The sequence below is a fragment of the Castanea sativa genome, chromosome 6 (assembly GCF_040712315.1).
Source record: "Castanea sativa cultivar Marrone di Chiusa Pesio chromosome 6, ASM4071231v1".
In the NCBI taxonomy this organism is placed as follows: domain Eukaryota; kingdom Viridiplantae; phylum Streptophyta; class Magnoliopsida; order Fagales; family Fagaceae; genus Castanea; species Castanea sativa.
Window position 1 is genome coordinate 41,384,324 of NC_134018.1, and position 20,488 is coordinate 41,404,811.

At 35.3% G+C, this 20,488-nt stretch overlaps 2 protein-coding genes across 2 annotated transcripts; both read left to right on the forward strand.

Moving 5' to 3' along the window:
* Window positions 1–194: 194 nt before the first annotated feature.
* LOC142641152 (uncharacterized) lies at window positions 195–19,086 on the forward strand. Its single transcript, XM_075815547.1, has 20 exons — window positions 195–335; window positions 1,014–1,836; window positions 2,035–2,241; window positions 2,382–2,443; window positions 3,346–3,850; window positions 4,643–4,843; window positions 6,621–6,876; window positions 8,152–8,392; window positions 8,507–8,676; window positions 8,768–9,349; window positions 11,208–11,374; window positions 12,474–12,690; window positions 12,778–12,978; window positions 14,943–15,059; window positions 15,291–15,533; window positions 15,637–15,841; window positions 16,332–16,546; window positions 17,165–17,316; window positions 18,031–18,292; window positions 18,454–19,086. Exons 2-20 carry the CDS (start codon window positions 1,016–1,018, stop codon window positions 18,712–18,714), a joined length of 5,085 nt encoding a protein of 1,694 aa, XP_075671662.1. The 5' UTR covers window positions 195–335; window positions 1,014–1,015; the 3' UTR covers window positions 18,715–19,086.
* A 591-nt stretch (window positions 19,087–19,677) lies between these two features.
* LOC142639976 (uncharacterized) lies at window positions 19,678–20,127 on the forward strand. The gene has a single exon (XM_075814097.1). The coding sequence runs from the start codon at window positions 19,678–19,680 to the stop codon at window positions 20,125–20,127; it is 450 nt and encodes a 149-aa protein (XP_075670212.1).
* The last annotated feature ends 361 nt before the right edge of the window (window positions 20,128–20,488 follow it).

Here is a 20,488-nt window from a genome sequence, read left to right on the forward strand (position 1 = left end):
TTAAATATGGGGCCCATCCAGTGCTAAGCTACTGTTACGTGTGTGAATGACATAAATAACGGACCAATCATAAAGTCTGTTTTTTTGACGCCAAAGAACGTACACTAGCTGTCAGGTTAGCGGATCCTTAAAGGAAAGGAAAAATTAATCTTCTTCTTCTACTGCTGTAGTCGGACTCCCAACCTTCTCTCTCTATGCAACCTATATAAATACACAACCCTTCTCTTTTCTTTCAAACTTTTAAAAAAAAAAAAATTTTGGTTGCATATTTCATCTTCTTGTTGTTCTTGTTCTTCTTCAATTTCCAGTTGCTGTTGCCAATGCTCCGCTTTCAGGTTTGGTTCTAAATCCATAATTTCTCAACTCTATTCGCCTTCTTACCATTATGCTTTCTATATTCTGTCCATGCTCTCTCTCTCTCTCTCTCTCTCTTTCCATGTCACTCAATTCCCTTTCTCATTGTTTCTTGCTTTCTCTTCAATTCTTTTTCTAATGTTAGTGTTATACCTGGGTGCTCTTCCTTACCTTTCAATTCAACATGTGTTTCTTGCTTTTCATTACTAATTAGTCTAATCATGCAAATTCCTCTCTGGGTTTGTGTCTATGCCATCTGAGAATTTAAGCTTCTCATTCAAGTTTTTATTTTTACCCTTTATTGTTGCTTTATTAATTCTAGTAATGTTCACAATTAAGTAATTTTTGCTATCACTGCAATTTTTTTTTATCAACTCTGCCAATTCTGTTTATTGCTTCTTTTTTTTTTCCCTTCATTCTTCTTTTTCTAATTTTAGTTAAGTTATTTGAGTACCTGGGTGCTCTTCCTTACCATTCAATTCAATGTGTGCTCGTTACCTTTCTTTCTTCTTCTTCTTGTCCTTACTACTTACTAATTAATGTAATCATGTAAATTTTTATCTGCTTTGCATCCATGCCACCTGAGAACTGAAGTTACTCATTAAAGTTTATATTTTGTACACTTTTAATATTGACAAATAATTCATTTTTGCTTATAGTGATGGGAAGAAGGAAGCAAAGCCATCCCCATCGTTCGGGCGGGGTAATAGTAGGACCCCATGATACTGCTGAAGCAGGGATAGAGAATCAGCAAGCTCTCAATACCGAGCAAGTCCAGAATAATGATTTTGATAAAATTGATAAGCCATATCTTGTGGAAGTTGATCGGGCTTCTTGGAATTCACATGACCACCTTGATATTTCGGAAGTTGTTCTAATAGATTTGAATTTGAAGGAAGGGTTTTCTGGTTATGAATGGAGTCAGGATTTTATCCTGGATTCCAAGTATGCCTTAAGGTTTAGGGTGTGCAATGTAAATGAGTTTGTCAGTCGTATTAAGCTAGGTCATTGGCCTGTATTATCCTCTAGAGATATATCTTTAGAATTCGTAGAAAAATGCACAAGAGAGGATACAGAGACACACTCAGTGATTTTATCAGGGAGTTTTGATGGACCAGATGAGGGAATTACAGGTCTTGTTCACTTGGCAAGTTTGAAGTTTATGACGCTTAGGCCAGTTCTGGGGGTTACATCTTTGGAGAACAAGTCATCCTTAAGGGTGAGGGTAGAGATTCTTAGAAATGCCTTTGAAGCCTGTGAGTCCCTTCTGGAGAATACGAGGCAAGTATGGAAAAGGAGTATGGTGAATGTTATGGCTTGGTTGCGTCCAGAAGTAATGACTTCAGAGGCTAGGTATGGAGTTAGTATATCAACAGAAATGGAAATTGATTTGCATATGGAGACGGGAGATGGTAATCTTAATGCCAAGAAACAAGCTAGGTTTGATGCTGCTAGGTTTTATGAAGCCATCAAGCCGTCAAAGTGAGTAACAACATCTTTCTGTTACCATTGTTCTATTCTATACTAATGATAATGATATCATTCTTTATTTATCATCAGTAAGTTACACAAGCACCTATTGAATTCTGAACCCACAACCTTACCTTCATATGTTCTTTGCAACTTCTAAATTTTTTGGTTTAATCCTGTATTTAAGTGCATGGCATCTCTTTTGTACAGAGTGGATCCCATGCTTGAAGATGACATACCTGACTTGCTTCCTGAATTGAGGCCATATCAACGTCGTGCAGCCCACTGGATGGTACAACGTGAAAAAGGAGATTTAAGGAGTTTGGTTGAAAGTGAGAAAAGTCCATTTTTTTCTCCTTTATGTTTGCCCGTGGACTTTCTCGACACATCTACGAAAATGTTTTACAATCCATTCAGGTACCTTTTCTCAATTGGGTCTGAGTATTCTGGAAAACTAGTTTCATTGTTCACTTTACTCTTTCTTTATTTTGATCTCTCTCTCTCTCTCTCTCTCTCTCTCTCTCCATATGCTTACTTCGTTATATTTTTGTTTTCAGTGGAAATATTTCTTTTCACCCAGGGCAATCTTCACCATATGTCTTTGGTGGAATTCTTGCTGGTAGGTACCACTTCCATACTTTTTCCTGCATGAATCAAACCTTTAATGGAGTTTTTTTTACAACTTTATGCAAAACTCTTAACAAATAATGTAGTTCAAAATTTGTGGAACCGAGTTAAAATTTATGCATAATATTGGCCTTGTTAATTCTTGAAAAGGTTAATCTTTTACACAAATTTTTCTTATAAACTGAGGACCTGTTGGTTAAATGGCCAAGGCGAGTCTAGCAGATGTCTATTCTGAGATTGCCTAGGATGTGGCCTCGTTTATGTTCTATGCATAATTTGTAATCAAGCGTTTCACATTATGTCACTACTTTTTCTTTTCTAATTAGTTTTCAATTTGATTTGGGCCTAAATGTGCTCCCAAATGTTTAGAGTGGCATGTTGGTACCTTAATTTGTGATAGAAACCTTGAAAAATAGCTTGGACATGTAGGCCTACCTGAGTGAGAACTAGTTATGATATTGACTCGTCCTAACTCACCTGTGCTTATTCCAAAATTTGTAAAATTGTCTTGGCACTCAGGAAATGAAAGTAAGGGGTGGAATACACTTAAGAATGATTCTTTTTGCTTTTCTTTTTTCCTGTCCTCATTCTATTATGATATTGACTCGTCCTAACTCACCTGTGCTTATTCGAAAATTTGTAAAATTGTCTTGGCACTCGGGAAATGAAAGTAAGGGGAGGAATACACTTAAGAATGATTCTTTTTGCTTTTCTTTTTTCCTGTCCTCATTCTATTGGATAATTCAATTGATGGCATAAAGCTATAATAAATCTTCTGAAAATTGTGGCTATGATTATGTAAGTTTCAAATTGTAAGGGTAGTAAGTGTGTGCAAATATGATGTGGGTCTGATTGATTTGACCATGGTGATTATGACTCTTATGACTTCCACAGATGAGATGGGTCTGGGAAAAACAGTTGAATTGCTTGCTTGCATCTTTGCTCATCAGAAGTCAGCATCTGAATGTGGCATCTTTGCTAATACTGAAGTGCAGTTTCCTGGGCGTCAGAAAATTAATATTAAGAGATTGAAAAGGGAGCGTGTTGAGTGTATATGTGGAGCTGTTAGTGAGAGTCAAAAGTATAAAGGATTATGGGTGCAGTGCGACATATGTGATTCTTGGCAACACGCAGATTGTGTTGGATATTCACCTAAAAGAAAACGTCTAAAATCGAGTGAAATTTCCAATGGACAACGATATAAAAATGGGTCAATGGGTGAGTTCGAAAAGCACACAAGGAAACAAAATAATGCCGACATAGTTGTGAGAGACGGGGAACATATTTGCCCATTGTGCTTGGAACTGATACAAGCAACTGAATCTCCTGTTGCTACTGGTGCCACTCTTATAGTCTGCCCAGCTCCAATATTGCCCCAATGGCATGCTGAAATTATACGGTATAATTTTTTGCTTTAACTGTCCTCAAAATCTCAGTATCTCTTAAGAGTACATTTGAGTTAATTTTTAGATTAGATTGGTTGTTGATTTGTGACAATGAACTAGTTCTTGATCTCTATATTGCAATCAATCATTAATGTCATAGAAGATCTACTAGGATTTTGGCTCTTCTTAGCCTTTGACATTATTATCACTATATCTTTAACCAGGGTTCCAGTCATCCAAGAATTGTGTTTTAGCTAAGATCCATGAAGAAGGCATTATAGGAAAAAATTTAGCCACACATAACCATTGTATTAATGGGAGAAAAATTACTTAGAAGTGTAATGCCAAAAATTTATATTTCTTGTGCACACTTGCAAACGCAGGATCCTCAAATTTCATCCTTGTTGTTACTATATGTGCTTTAAATTAACTAATTACTTCCACTTCTTTTGGGATGAAAAATTCAGATTTTTTTAGGATTTGCTTATTTTGCTGAAATTGAAAACTTTTTGCTGAAAATACTATAGATAAAGATAAAAGTTAGCTGAATTAGTACAGTGGGACCTATAAATAGTACCAAAAAGTGCAGTGGAGCCTATGAATAGTAGCAAAAATAAGCTGAATAGTAAAATAAGTTGGCAAAAGTAATTTTTGTCAAACACACTCCATATCAATGAAATTAAAAAAACAACTCAATTTGGACCCATGTCCAGGCTGGTTTGTTGAATTTGTTACTGTATTCTTTTTCTTCTGATGCATCAAACTGCTGTACCAACTGACTTGTTATTTGTTATTTATTATCCTAGTCACACACATCCAGGTTCCTTAAAAACTTGTATCTATGAAGGCGTGAAAATCACTCCTCTTTCAAATACATCTGTAGCAGATATCAGTGAGCTTGTTGGTGCAGACATTGTGTTAACCACATATGATGTGCTTAAGGAAGATCTATCACATGACTCTGATAGGCATGAAGGTGATCGGCGCTTAATGAGATTTCAGAAGAGGTCTGTAATTTAGCTTTTGTTTGTAATGACCATTTTTCCTTGCCCGGACTTTGTTTCATGAATTGTATTGAAAAATTATTATACTAGTCTGCCCCTACATTTTTCTTAGATTGCACCCATCTGCCTGTAAAGCTTTTTTCTGACATAGAATTAGCATGCACAGATTTTCATGCAACCACATTCAAGGAAATTTTTACAATTGGAGTTAATTCTAAATGTTATGGAAGTTTCTTTGATTCTCCCCCACCTCCCTCTGAATGTTTGAGAAACAAAGATAAAGGTAGTTTTGGTTTAAAAAGATTGAGTGTTTCAACAATAACGAAACCTTATTCCCAAATTTTTTGGGGTTGGCTATGGATCCACAATAGATTAGCCAAGGTCGGCCGCCTGTATTCTTTTCCTCCATTCTATTCTATCCAAAATCATACTCTGTCACTTTCTTAATTGACATGTCCTTTTTTACTACTTCTAATGTTACTTTTGGTCTTCCTCTACTCTCTTTCTTAAAGATTGAGTGTTTAAAAAATAAAAATAAGCTGCAGTTCGCAGTTTAATGTTTCAGTTTCTATTATTTGGTAGTATTGTTATATTTCTATGCAATTGATTGCTTAACTGGAAAATGGTTTTACATAATATCATTTATCATTAAAAAAAACTTCAATATTAAAAGAATTTAACAGCACCATATCAAAAGGTTTAGGAGGAGAGGGGGGAGGGGGGGGGGGGGAGAAGGGACAATAGTGGTTATTGTGTTAAGGTTTCTTCCCTTTTTTTTTTTTCATTAGCTTTTCTTTAGTTTTCTTATTATTCTAGAATATCAACATATTGGTAATCTTTTGTGGAAAAGTTAATTTCTATAGTCTTTATGCTTTTAAAAGTTAATATTATCACACCATCCTTAGCAGTTTCTCCTTAAGGAATATCCCGGAACCACCATTTTAGGATAAATTGTTTAATATCTATGTCTAGATCTGTGTATTTATATTTGTTTCAGAAATGATATTTAATGCGACTACTTAGAAACAAAATTAGATAGTGATATTTTATTTTTCAGTTTTCCAAACCATTTTATGTTCTGTTTCTGATTCTTGATTACCACATGTCCTAAAAGCACATATTTTAAAACCTTAGTTATCTGTTTTGAACTCTGCTCATGTCACAATTAGTGCCTTACAATTGTTTCCCAATCAGTCCCAAGGAGGGCCAGATAGGCTTATGGCTATCGTAAAATGTAGTCACATTTTAATTTTTAGGGTTATTTATATAAAGCTACACTAAACTTTGGGAATACTTGCACTTTGCAACCTAAATCAAAACCTTTTATCACCACCTTAATTTTAACAAAATTTGCAAATTACATCCCATAGCCTAACTGATCGTTAAAATTAACAATCATGTGCCAGTGATTGTTAATTTTAATAGTCAATCAAGTTATTTGGTGCAATTTGCAAAATTTATTATGATTGGTGTGATGATTGCAAGTTTTCATAGTTTCGGGTGCATAGTACAAAATTCGATAGTAATTTGATGGATGTTTGTAATTTGTGTTTTTGATTGTTTTGGTCCCCAGCTTTATACTTCCTATACACTTGGGTGATTCCTTTTTATGGTCTGAATAAAATTTACATTACTTATAAATACAAAAATAAAAAAAGGTACAAAATTTGTTACTTTTGTTTTTCCTTTTATACCATTCCATACACACAGTAATGTTTTGATTTCAGACACACAGATCTCTGAGTAGAATGTTTCAAGATAAGTGATCATTTTGTTGCAGGTATCCTGTTGTTCCAACTCCTCTGACCAGAATATTCTGGTGGAGGATTTGTTTGGATGAGGCTCAAATGGTGGAGTGCAATGCTGCTGCTGCCACGGAAATGGCTCTTCGGTTACATGCTAAGCATCGTTGGTGCATTACAGGGACTCCTATACAACGCAAACTGGACGACTTATTTGGACTTCTAAGATTTCTTAAAGCAAGTCCTTTTGATGTTTCTAGGTGGTGGATTGAAGTTATACGAGATCCTTATGAGGTATATCTATATTTTTTATTGTTCAATGATCAAGCATATGCAAGGTGAATTTTAAACTTGGACAGGGACTGCTTTTAGTATAATCGGAAATAAGTTAGTCCTTTATGCTGCAAATTCTTTATGAGATGATATAATGACTTGTTTTTTTCTTCTCTATTACCCCCTGAAGTACTTTCAGTGGCTAAATTCTGGTTCCACCCTAGCAGTTGAGGTTGAAATAGTGGACACTTGACACTGTCGTTTGCCATGTCAATACTTTTATTAAAGAATGGCTACTGCCTGTCCTTGCCCAGGGTTTTGGAAGACATCTAACAGAAATCAATACAGTTAAATGACTTGTCAATATTTCATCCATTTTGATACCTATGCCCATATGGCCATCAAATCATTAAGTTTGAATTAAAATTTGATATACTTGTAGCTATTTGTTGGATTGTGCCTTGAAATAAAGATCATTTTATTCTTTATAAGGTACGCTGTTATTTTTATGCTAAAAACCGTATAAGGATACATAATAAGAGAAGTATTAATTGTCAACAAACACTAAATGTATCTATCAAATTTTAAAGACGGTCCTTTTTTCAGGGATGAAAAAGGAAAAAGAGTGGTAGAATTTGATCTTTCTCCTGGAAGAAGACAGAGTTTAGAGAGGTGTTTATTTTGATAACCATGAAAAACTGTGGACTGAAAATGAAAGACCCTTCACATGTGTCCATGACATGATGAGAGCTACCATTAGGTTCCTTAACATTTGAAATGACAGAATTTTTCATGACTTATGTGCAATTATATTGGTCTATTTATATAATAACGCCATTAGATACATGTAGAGAGCATTGAGTAGCATACTGTGTAAGGGCACTTCAAGATATGGTGAAAGTTTCCCTGGAAAGTAGAGTATTAACAAATTCATTTGTCAATATTTAAGATAAGATACCATGGTGCATGTTTTCTCTAACAAAGTTAGTATTAATTGATGCCAAACCGGCATTTGTGTCTGCTTATTATTGTATGAGGATATCCTCCTTGTCAAAAGGATAGTACGTAAGTATCCACTCCCACAGCCTGCCCCACCCCCCCCCCCACCTTTTTTTTTTTTTTTTTCTCATACAGACCTTAGTACTTGCATTCGTCATGTTTACCCTTTCTTCACTGGCTCTCTTTACAATTTTGTTTTGGTTTTTTTTTTTTTTCTTGAGCATTTTACTCAGTCTTTGGGGTTCCTGATATTTCTATATTTCTCCAGCTTCTTAATTTTTCTCTTTACCTTTCCAGAGGAGAGATACAGGAGCTATGGAATTTACTCATAAGTTCCTTAAACAAATCATGTGGCGTTCATCAAAAAGACACGTTGCAGATGAATTGCAGCTTCCGCCTCAGGAAGAGTGCGTTTCTTGGCTCACTTTGTCACCAATTGAAGAGCACTTTTACCAAAGACAACATGAAACTTGTGTGAGTTACGCCCGTGAAGTTATTGAGCATTTAAAAGATGATCTTCTCAAGAGGGAATTCCAAGGTTGCTAGTTATTATACTGTGACTTTATATAAGAGTCAGCTACAAGAATACCAATTTTCAAGTAGAGCAATCAATTTTTAAATCTTACACTAACTTCATGCTCACCTTTTTCAGGTTGTGTGTCTTCTGATGCTTCTTCTGATCCTTTCATCACTCATGCGGAGGCCGGAAAGCTTCTGAACACACTCTTGAAGCTTCGCCAGGCCTGCTGCCATCCTCAAGTTGGAAGCTCTGGGCTGCGTTCCTTGCAACAATCCCCAATGACTATGGAGGAAATATTGATGGTGGGTAAAAAATGAGAAAATTATTGGTTTCATTTCCAAATTTAAAATTTATCAAGTGGTTCTTTCTATCTAAACAGATCATGTTCTATAGGTTCTGATTGGTAAGACTAAGATAGAAGGGGAGGAAGCTCTCAGGAGAATAGTTGTTGCTTTAAATGGGCTTGCTGGGATAGCAATAATTGAGAACAAATTTTGTCAAGCAGTGTCATTATACAAGGAAGCGCTGTCTTTAGTTGAAGAGCACTCTGAAGATTTCCGCCTGGACCCTTTATTGAATATTCACATTCATCATAATCTTGATGAGATACTCCCTTTGGTCTCGAACTGCTCAGAGGGACAACAGTTCTCTGGAAGCTGTGAAAAGAAGTCCTCCAAAATACCTGGCATTGAAGAGTGCGATCAACATGTTATTAATAAGAGACAAAAAGTGAGTAGGGAAGACAACTTGGACTTCCCAATTGAGGCTGCTAATCGAACAGATTTTACATCTGGCATATCAGAAAATGGCTTAAATGGTGACCAAGGATGTGATAATGATCCCCATGTATCATCCAGTTGCATCAGCGAAATATCTTTAAGATCAACATGTGAGAATATAAAGCAGAAGTACTTATCTGTGTTTAATTCAAAGCTATCCATAGCTCAACAAGAGTTCAGAAAATCTTACATGCAGGTATTTTTCCTCCATGATGTTCCTTGGCATTTGAGTATTCATTTCACAATATATATCATTTGATTTAATGTATTAAATGCATAATAGTCCACTTTAATGATGTTAAATTACCAATTGTCCCATAAATTTAAGTTGTTAGGAAATAGTTAATTTAAACATTTAATCTAACTTATCAAAATAATAATAATAATAATCTAACCTTCCCTTTTCACACATGGGCCTAAACTGCCCTTTATTAAATGGGGCCAAATATGTGGGATTTTTTTTATAAAATTTAATGGGAGGTAAGGTGGAGATGGGGTTTGAAACTAGGAACTCATGTTCAAATACCATGATAAATTACCGATTGCCTTAAAAGCTTAAGTTGTTAGAAAATTATGAATTTGATCATTTATCCTAACAGATTATATGAACTTACGATCAATTTATGCTGCAATATGATGTATCTTCAATTAATGAAAGTTTACATGCTATCAGTTCATAAGTTTCATGGGTGAAAAGTGAAATTTTATTAACGATCCATCTATACTGTAGATCCATTTGCATATTGCTTACAATTAATGACAGTCTACTATGCTCCATAAGGTTGAGCACTTGCCTCTAACCACCCAAAACTGCACATAAGCTATCTATATAGAGTTGGCAGCTGCATTTGTTTCCTATACATGTCTATACCTTCAAGAATCAAACCTCTGCAATTTAGAGATATTCCAACCACTGCTCTGACCAGCCAAGGGACTATTTAGGATCACTAAGAATCTCCCTTTGCATTTGGCAAGTCAATAGCAATGTTAATATCTCTCAAAGACTTCCTCATTTTGCCCTACTTTACATATCTCATCTAATGTGATTTTATTTCTTTCTTTTTTTTGGTAGGTAACTTGATGTTATTTCTTTCTAGCCAATTATTTCATATGCATCTTCAAAAACAACCCACTTAATAACATGAATCCAAATTAGTCCCTTCGATTGCTTATTATTCATTGTACCTCATGTGGCATCCCAAGTGCTCTCTATATCTTGCACTTAGAAATTTCATTCTCACAATACCCTCTAGCATCAACCATTATTTTTCCCTACAGCTCTTGTATGTCAACAATTTGTTCCCAAGCATGTTGTTTTTTGTCCCCCTCATCCTCCCCCCCCCCCCCCCCCCCCCCTTTTCTCTCATTCTCTAACAAAAAGTAGTGAAAGAAGAGTATGTTTCTTCAGAAAATTGAAATGCCACATCCTCTGTGTGGCAGTTTCCAAGAAAATGCTTTTTATTTTTGCTTTGCAGCAACAAAGGGAAAATAAAAGCATGTTTCTTCTCTTGCTTTTTAAGAAATAATTATATACTTAACAAATATAATGTTAAGCTAATTAGTGCCAGGAGATAGATGTTAGAATAATGATCAAATTTACCATTTCTTATAGGTTTAAGTTTTGGGACAAGTGGTAATATTTCATGGTATCAGAGCATGTGATCCTGTCATCCTGAGTTCATTTAAAAGTTAAAAATTCCAAGTATTAGGATCTACTTATTGAGGGGATTTGGGGCCCACTTGTGAGGGGAGTGTAGAATAATGGTTAATTGTTTAAAATTTCGCTTGTCAAAGAAATGTCATTGTAAACAAGATTTTACTATTTCTTTATTTATCATCATACCTCCTGGTAGTTTGAATTTTTAGATCATATTTTATGTGTCAATGGTTATTTTTGTATAGTTTATTTAAAGTCAACCCCAAGGGGTAGTACAATCAGCTAGGGACCATGCGTCATGATGCAGAGGTTGCTAGTTCGAATTTCTTCTCCCCCCTGGGCCATAACTTACTCATCAAAAAAAAAATATTTTAAATCATTTTTTTTTTTTTGGAAGGTTTCTAACGCGCTTAGAGACAGAAAAGATCAACATACAGTTTGGTGGTTGGAAGTCCTTCATCAGGCTGAGCAGAACAAGGACTTCTCAAGTGAGTTGCTCAGAAAGATTGAAGAAGCCATCTCGGGAAAACTAAATAATTCAAGGTCATCAAGAATTGCATCCCGGTTAGTTGTGGTTTTAAACCTCTATATTACATCCCTTTTGCCATGAATAATGTGACTATTCCTCTCAATTTCCTGAACTGTTTTTTGTATTTGCCTCCAACTGTATTTAGACATGATTTTCCACCTCATGAATTTTCCTGTGATACTCTCTAGTCATCAGCATAATTATTGTGAAGAAACTCCACTAGTTAATATTTGGTAGTTAATTTCTGAAATGTGTTTAGCAAAAAACAGGCCACGCTTAAAATTGGGTCAGGTTCCTATCTTTCAAATTGACTCTGTTGTGGTTCTTATTTAGGTTAAAGTTATATTTCTGGAATAGTCTTTTGATAAACCCACAAAAACAGGTCGTCTTGTTATTAGAGATATTTAGAGATAAAAGAGGGAGCCATAGAGATCAAAACACCACAAGGGGCTGGTCCTCTGGGCTAGGGCAGAGTAAAAGAACTTTCTTTGCAGAAAAATTCTCAAATCTCAGTAAATCTAATCACAATTCTTAAGCCACTTTTATAACTTAGAAGCCCTAATTAAAATTAAATCCTAGCCCTTGAAAATAATAAAATATCGGCCATAAAAAATTACCTAAATATCAACCTACAGTACCTGCACTGCAATAATATGAACAGTAACCCACAACTCCCCCCCCCCCTCCCTTCTCTATTTCTCTCTCTAATTTTCTGCTTCTGCATCACTCTCTCCATCTTACAAGGACTACAGAATGTCCGTATACAAGTACTTTGTGCTAAGAATTTTAAGCCACAAGGTTATTGTAAGGTGACATACGTTTGGAATTTATTAAAATTAAAGACATTATTGTGTGCATTGTGTGAAAGTTTCTTGATTTAAATCTAACAGCAGTTGCATCAGAACCAGTGATTATACATCCCATGCTGTAAACATTAGTGTCATTCCTTAAGTTTCTGACTTTTCAAATAGGATAAGAGTGCAGAAATTATAGAGTTCCATGCCAATTAGGAATATGTTACTTTGGAAACCAAAGATGCCTTTTGCCTATAGTTTTCAATGGAAAAAGGTAGATATGACACATATCAAATATTATATTGCAATTAGATAGTAATTTATATTGTTTCTATCCCAGATTTCAAAGCATAAGTTCTCTAAAGTATCATATCCAGACTGGTTTGGATCAACTGGAAGCATCTAGGAAAGTGTTACTTGATCGACTTCTGGAAATTGATCATAGTATGGAGAAACCAAAAGAGGACGATATTGAACGAGTGAGATACTGCCGGAATTGTATTGTCAATGGGGATGGTCCTTTATGTGTTTCATGTGAACTAGATGGATTATTCCAGGTTGCTAATCAGTCCATTAACCTTGATGTTGTGCTATACAATTAATTCATATGATGGTTTTTCATATCTCTTGACTTCTTTCCCCAGGATTATGAAGCAAGGCTCTTTCGTCTTAACAAAGAACATGGAGGGATGATTACATCTGCTGAAGAGGCCATTGATTTGCAGAAGAGGAACTCTGCACTCAATCGTTTCTATTGGAATTTTTCACAGCCAGACAAAGACAAGACTTCCCATGTCGCTAATTATGGAAAATTAGTGAAAAGAGATGTTGGAGAAAGAGTTGTGGTTAGTTATTAAATCTTATCTCCTTTTGTGTACACTAAAGTAATTGATGCAGGACAAAATCAAAACAATGCAACAATAAAATTGAAGAACAAAACATAAAGGATAGATAACTTAGGAGTAACTAGTAAGCACTTAGGTTGCTGGAGTCAGCACCAAGCAAGAGAGAACCTCTAGGAGCCTGCACCTATGGTTGGCTTCAATCAGCACCAGTTTATTGGGTAAATTCCCTGAGATATTTTAATTCATTAAAATAATTTGCCTCCATAGAAGTATATTATAGTGCTTATATAGATTAAAAGGTTGTACCTCATGCATAAAGCTCCCATTTTTGCAGAGTCTATGAGAGGCCATGGTAGGTAGCCTTACCCCAATTTTTTATTTTTTATTTTTGGAAAGGCTGATTGTTGGGCTTAAACCTGTGACATGTCACATGTCGCTTTTACTAGAAAGTACTTGCCATCGCACCAAGACCGATTCCCATGACCTGTGCTTGTATTGATTACTAGGACTAATTCCTATGACATAGGAAAACCCTAATTCTAATTCTAATTGACTATGAAAACCTAATAACATATATTATATTATTAAAAATCCAGATTAGATTCTGATTGCATTATAATTTTGCACCAAGTGTTATAGATTTTAAATAGGCTTCAATTTTATGCCAAATGTCATTCCATCTCTATTTTTTTTGTCAAGTGTCTTTACATGTAGATTCATGAATCTAAACTTAAAAAAAATAAAAAGACTCAATTAAAAACTTATTATACTTCTATGTAAAACTTTGAATGTGTAATATTTTAGACAAAATTAAAACTATTTTAGGTCCATTATAAAACTAATCTATAATTTCTTACAAAAATTTATTACTAGCTCAAATATAAATTTCAATGAAAAAGTATACAATGTTCTAAAAATCTGGTTTTTCATATCTTAATTGAAAAATGTACACATGAAATGAATTTATTACACCACAAAATCGTTTTGTAGTTACAACGGGGAGGGGGAATTTGAATCCTACATGTTATGGACACTAGATGTCATGAACCCACCAGGAGATGCCAAGCAGTTGAGCTACTAAGCTCTTGACACCACAATAACATAAATTAAGTTGAGAAGTAACAAATATTTTATTTTTTTCCCCCTAAAATAAAACTAATAAAGAATGAACAATTTGCATACTCAACCAAATAATATCCTTTCAAGGATTTTATAAGAGTTTGACAAGAATATAAAAATGACCATTAGTTGTATTCAACTCACATTGGAATTTTAATATGCATCTATTTATGTTTATTATTAAATGTATCATTCCTTATGCATGGGGTTACGAGTTAGTTTATATGATTTGAGAAATCTCAATTATTGAATTGCAAAAATATCCTTGACTCTAGTAAATTAAGTAATAATAATAATAAACCTTATTAATACTAATGCCTAAAATAAAATATAATTGACTCCAAAATTAAATTGAATATTTCTTTGTGCTTCCTATGTCATTACACCAATGTTTTGCTTTTACTATAATGAAATTCAGAATCTCTTTTTGATTCAGACCTTCAGAGCGGATTGCTATACTCTCTCTCTCTCTCTCTCTCTGTAGCCTGGTGCAGATTGCTTCTTTTTCTTGTTTGTCTTCATGATGAAATTTATAATCTTTTTTGTTTCAGATTTGAAACAATCTCTTGTCAAATAAATACTAAAAGGTTTCATATCATGATTGTCCTTCACATCTGGATGAAGGAAACTGGTTAAGTTAAAACTTAGTTGCATACCAAACTCGACAGTTCGTTACCCTAATAGCCTCGAGTATGTGGAGAAGCTATATCTTGGTTTGGTTTGATGCAGATACTCTGGGAATTTATTGTTGATATTTTCATTTCAGACTGTTAATTTGATATTTGAAAAAAAAATGCATGGCAGTTGTTCTTATAATCTCTTCTGGTGATAATATTGGTCGATAGGTTTCCAAGTCTTCATCTGAGTTCGAGATTGTTCTTGGAGTTATAAAGAGCTATTGCAAGGCTCAATTAGGGAGAGAGGGTATGCCAGCAGCCATGAAGCAACTGCACATTCTTGAGGTATAGCCTAAATAATTCTTTAAATTGGCTGCAACTACTTATCTGCCACCAGGGATTAATCCTTTACCACTGGTAAGGTTTAAAGTGGATAACCCAGCCATATTCCTTATTGTGTTAACATGTTAATTATCTGTTCATAAGTTTCCATGAGTTCTTAATTAATATTAATGATGTAACTATGTAAGGTCAGAGATTTTTAAAATTGATGCCTTTTCTTTTCACTTGTTTAAGGGCATGCGGAAGGAGTATGCTCATGCAAGGTCCTTGGCAATAGCACAAGCTCAATTTCTATGTGCGCATGATGAAGTTAAGATGGCGACAACACGATTACACCTAAGAGAGAACGAGGATGATAGAGCTATTGATGCTTTAAGTCAAGATGAGTTACCTTCAGCTAGTGTACAGTTTTCTGATGACAAGTTCATCTCCTTGACCTTGTTGTCACGTACAAAAGGGAAACTTCGTTATTTGAAGGTACAAAACTCAGTCCATGGGAAAGTTTTCATAATTAAGACTATTTTTATCAGTATATTTTCTTTTCTGCTGTTTTTACTTAGTCTGTATGTATCTTTTCCAGGGTTTGGTACTATCAAAACAAAAGTCGACAGTGGAAAGCCTAAATGATTCCTCATTAACTCAGGAGATAGGTAGCATGTCAACTTCTACAGAACAGAAAAGTGGATGTGCACCTAAGGCTGATGAGGAAACATGCCCAGTATGTCAAGAAAAGTTGAGCAATCAAAAGATGGTTTTTCAATGTGGACATGTTACATGCTGTAAATGTAAGTATACATTTTGTGATGTAGTGATTGTGCATTGTATGTGAAATCCTTTAAATAAACAAGAAATGAGGCTCATATCAGGAATATGATGCTAGAATAATATAATTGATATATTAAATTTATACAAGTGGTAGTTTGGTAATAGAATGGATAGTCCTGAGCTTGAACAATTTCTCCACTTTATGGAATATAAAAAGTTTAAAAATTCCACTGGTTGACTTACTGAGGGGAGTACAACCACATATGTGAGAGGAGTGTGTTAGAATAATATGGTTAAATGATTAAAACTCACCCTTTCCTAGTAGCTTAAGCTTTTGAGACAAGTGTTTTTCATAAACCAAGGTACTCATGAAGCTATGTTCCCATCCTTCTTAAGTGCAACCTCCTTTTCTGTGGGCTTTTCTCTTTGTTGATAAGTAGTCTCTGTCATATTGATGGATATTCTTTGTAATAAACACCATCTTTGTAACTTCACATTTCTTTCTTGCAGGTTTATTTTCGATGACTGAGCGGAGAGCACTTCATAGTAAGTTTAAAGATAAATGGGTAATGTGCCCAACATGTCGGCAGCATACAGATTTTGGAAATATTGCTTATGTTGATGATAGGCAGAACGAATCTTGTAATTCATCTGTGCTGAACACAATTCAAGGACTTGAGAAGTGTGAAGCATCTTTGATTGTTCAAGGTTCATATGGAACAAAGGTATGCTTTGTACCCAATTAATGCCTTATCACATATCTGTTCGTAATGCCTTAGATATAGCTTGCATGGCATGACTTACAATGATCTGCTATTTATTTTTTTCCAGCACATTATGTGCAGTTATGTGTTCTCTTTTTGCCTCCAAATGATCCTTGCCCTTTCCCCCTGGGTTTTAGTTACTCCTTTTTCTACTTTTGCATCACTCTGTATGATAAAGACTCTACCAGAATTTATCAGTGTGGTAACTCTTTGGTTCAACCATTCTACTCAATGTTTGGTTTGCAGTGTATAGACTTGAGTCTACCCAAGCCAATTGGGCTGCCACGATTTGTGTGTGTAGTACAATACTTTCATGGCAAGCCATTGCATAGCACTTTCAGATTCATCATGCTTGGGAATTGGTTCTAGTGCTCTTCATTTACCTGGTAGATATTAAGTGACCCATACACCTAAGTGACGTATTCTACTAAATTTGAGTTCTTGCACTCATCTTGTCTACTCTTTAACTAGTCCAGTTCTTTACTTTTTATTTATTTTATTTTTTTTAAAAGGGAAGTCTCCCTGCCATTTTTATTATGCCATTGCCAATATATTAATTTTCTCTGGGATATTCTGAAGATTGAGGCAGTCACAAGAAGAATTCTGTGGATTAAGCATACAGATCCAATAGCAAAAATTCTTGTTTTCTCGAGTTGGAATGATGTCCTTGATGTATTGGAACATGCCTTCACTGCTAATGACATCAGCTTCATCAGGATGAAAGGTGGCAGGTAAGAGATCTGTCAGACAATTCAATATGGAATTTAAATTGCTGATCTGTTGAGTATAATAAGCTGAAGCACTTTCTTTAGTAGCAAATGATAATTTCCTGTGTCTTAAAATGTAATACATAGTCACGAATGAGATTGGTAATAAGAATATATAGCACCTAATGTTATCTACCCAACCTTCAAACATAATATGTCAAGGGCGTGAGAGACAGATAAGTGTGGAACTTAGAGGATGCCATATATTGTAAAAATATCAATACAATGCTTTGTTTAATATCAAAACACTGATTTGGTATGCCATGAGGAAATTGAGCGGCTTCACATATGCAAGGTTTGTGCACACAGGCATTTTCTTTGTATTTACTTGTGTTTAAAAATATAATAATAATAATAAAACAACAACATTTACTTTGTATTGGATCTTTCCCCTGAAAAAGCACTGATCGTTCTTCTCATCCCATCTCTACTTCACAAAAGAAATTTATTTACTTGACATGGATAGTATATCAGCATTTTATTTTGTAGCAGTCCCCAAAAGAGAGAGAGAGAGAGAGAGAGAGAGGGGGGGTGTTCAGCTGTTATATTGTTATAAGTACTTATTCTGCACTTATCAGGCTTTGAGTTGTGTGTTTGTGTCATAAACACACAAGTCAAACTTTGTGTGTGTGTGTATCTTTATTCATATTGGTAATGATTTTGGCTTTGTAAGTACAGAAAAGCACATGTTGCTATCAGCAAATTTAGAGGACAGAACAGTTCAATGGAAAATATAAAAGTGAATGCCCAGCAACCACCATCAAAAAAATTTCAGGTGTTATTGATCCTAATCCAGCATGGAGCCAATGGCCTCAATCTTTTAGAAGCACAGCACGTTGTCTTAGTAGAACCGCTACTGAATCCAGCAGCAGAAGCACAAGCTATCAGCCGGGTACATCGAATTGGGCAGGAAAATAAGACACTCGTTCACCGTTTTATAGTATGTGCACTATTCTGTTTATGCAATGTTAGTTGTAGTTGTCATCAAATATACATAAACGTAGACCCGCACAAACAGTCACGCTCTCTTTGTAACAGCGAATCTACTATAGATAAATGCATGGAATAACAGTACTTAAATCTCTCTTTTCTTGCGTGTAGGTTAAAAACACTGTTGAAGAGAGCCTATACAAATTGAATAGAAACAGGAATACTAATTCGTTCATCAGTGGGAACACTAAAAATCAAGATCAGCCTGTTTTGACTCTTAAAGATGTTGAATCCCTATTTGCAACTGTAGCATCAACGGTACCAGAAAATGAGGACAAAGCAACTGAAAGTCTTAGACATTTGCCACCTTCCGTTGCTGCTGGTGTAGCAGCTGAGAGGAGGCTCAAGGAGCTTACAGCATCTGCTTCATGAAGATGTAATTAATCAATCTGCAGCATTGGATAGGTTACTTGATACAAGTGCAATAAAGCAATTTTCTGGCTAAATTGAATCCAGCCAGATATTGCTTTTATAGTCACAAGGGCAAAATCTTGAATTGTGATCAATTTTTTGTTTAGTCTAACAAAAATTAATTATTAATTGCAGTGTGTTAAAGATGCTTTCTTTCTTTTTATTCCTCGTTGGAGATATCTCTAGCTGCAATGACACAACTACATAGGTTTAGGCTAATTTAAAGTAGAAAATTCATTGTAATAAACTGATTCATATTTATTTAGTAAATAACAAATTCGTTACTAATTCAATTATTATGAGCTAATGAAGTTTATTTGATTTGTTTATATCCCTCTTTGTCTTTTGTCTTTAGAAATGTAATAGCCTGTGTATTGCTTGCCAAACATTGCAATACGAATCACATCAACAGTGAGCAAGTCCGGCATTGTAGCATTCATGGTGTCGAGCTAATGAGTTAATGGGACGCTATACCAGTGTGGAAAGCCCAGTGTGAAAAATGGACTTGAAAAGGTTGGTTGGATGGATAGGGATAGCATTATAGACAAATTCGACACACATTTTATAATAAGAAGACAACAAGTATGTTTGAATCAGTTTGATTAAAGACGTGTCAATCAAAGTGGAAAGCGCGTGCCTTCTCTTTCTCTCTCTCGAACACTCTAGCTAGCTAGCTAGCAACAAGTGGCTCTTAACTCACTGCATGTCTGTCACGTCTGCATTCCGCAACACGTGGAGAAGAGGTGCCCCCTCAACCCTTATATATACATTCTACATTTATACATAAACTCCACACCCAACATCACCATTGCTGTGCTCAGCTCACAAACAAAACAAAGCCCAGTGTTATTCTTTTTCTTTTATTCTTTTTAGTTTTAGGTGACCATGGAAGTCTCACTTTATCATAATACCAATACACCCAACATGTGTTCTCTTCTTCCCCTTGGCCTTGGAAAAATCAAGCACCATGCTAGATTTCAATGTGAAAGTCGTCGTGGTTGGTGGAATGTTCCAGAGACACAGACTGGTTTGAGGCTGAGGTCCGAGGTAGGCAAGTGGGGATTAGCAGTTAGATGCGCAGCGGCGGTTCAGGGTCCATTGGCTGAAATAGAAAGAGAACTGGAAGCAATAGAGATAAACCCAGAAGAGGAAGAGTGGATGAGCGCAATAACAACAAGAAGCAACAAGTGTGGAGAGAGGAGGGGACTGGTGGATTTGCTCGAGTGTTTGGAAAGCGAAGCTATTATGGGAGAAGATCAAGGTAGAGAGCCTACTGACTACAACCGAAGGGCTCAAATCTTTGATAGCAGTTCCAGAGTTTTCCAGGCCCTGAAGGAAAAAGAAAAACACACACCTCACGTCATCATAATCTGATTCTACGCCATCCATGTATCATCAAATCATCTTCTAATAATAATGCCATTTATGATTTATATATATGATTCCATCCTCATAACCATTTACTATTTCGTTCCATCTTATTTATTGTTTTACCCAATTTCCCATCAGTGTGTAAGAGCAAACTTCAAAATTCATGCAAATAGATAGATTGATTAATAAGTACATCTTGAGTAGTAATCTAATCACAGAAATAAAACAAGAGACGCGTGAGCATTTACCCCCAAGTGCAACTATCAATAAAAGCATTGTATTGACCTGAAAGAGACTGGCCAGTGGCCACCACCACAGAGTTCTACCATAAATCGTAGTCCAAACAAGTAACAAAACATGAAAT

Coding starts and splice junctions, on each gene's coding strand:
- LOC142641152 (XM_075815547.1), top strand. CDS start 1,016: ATGGGAAGAAGGAAGCAAAGCCATCCCCATCGTTCGGGCGGGGTAATA. Junction 12,979..14,942: donor ATGTTGGAGAAAGAGTTGTG/GTTAGTTATTAA, acceptor ATTGGTCGATAG/GTTTCCAAGTCTTCATCTGA. Junction 15,842..16,331: donor ACATGTTACATGCTGTAAAT/GTAAGTATACAT, acceptor TCTTTCTTGCAG/GTTTATTTTCGATGACTGAG.
- LOC142639976 (XM_075814097.1), top strand. CDS start 19,678: ATGTGTTCTCTTCTTCCCCTTGGCCTTGGAAAAATCAAGCACCATGCT.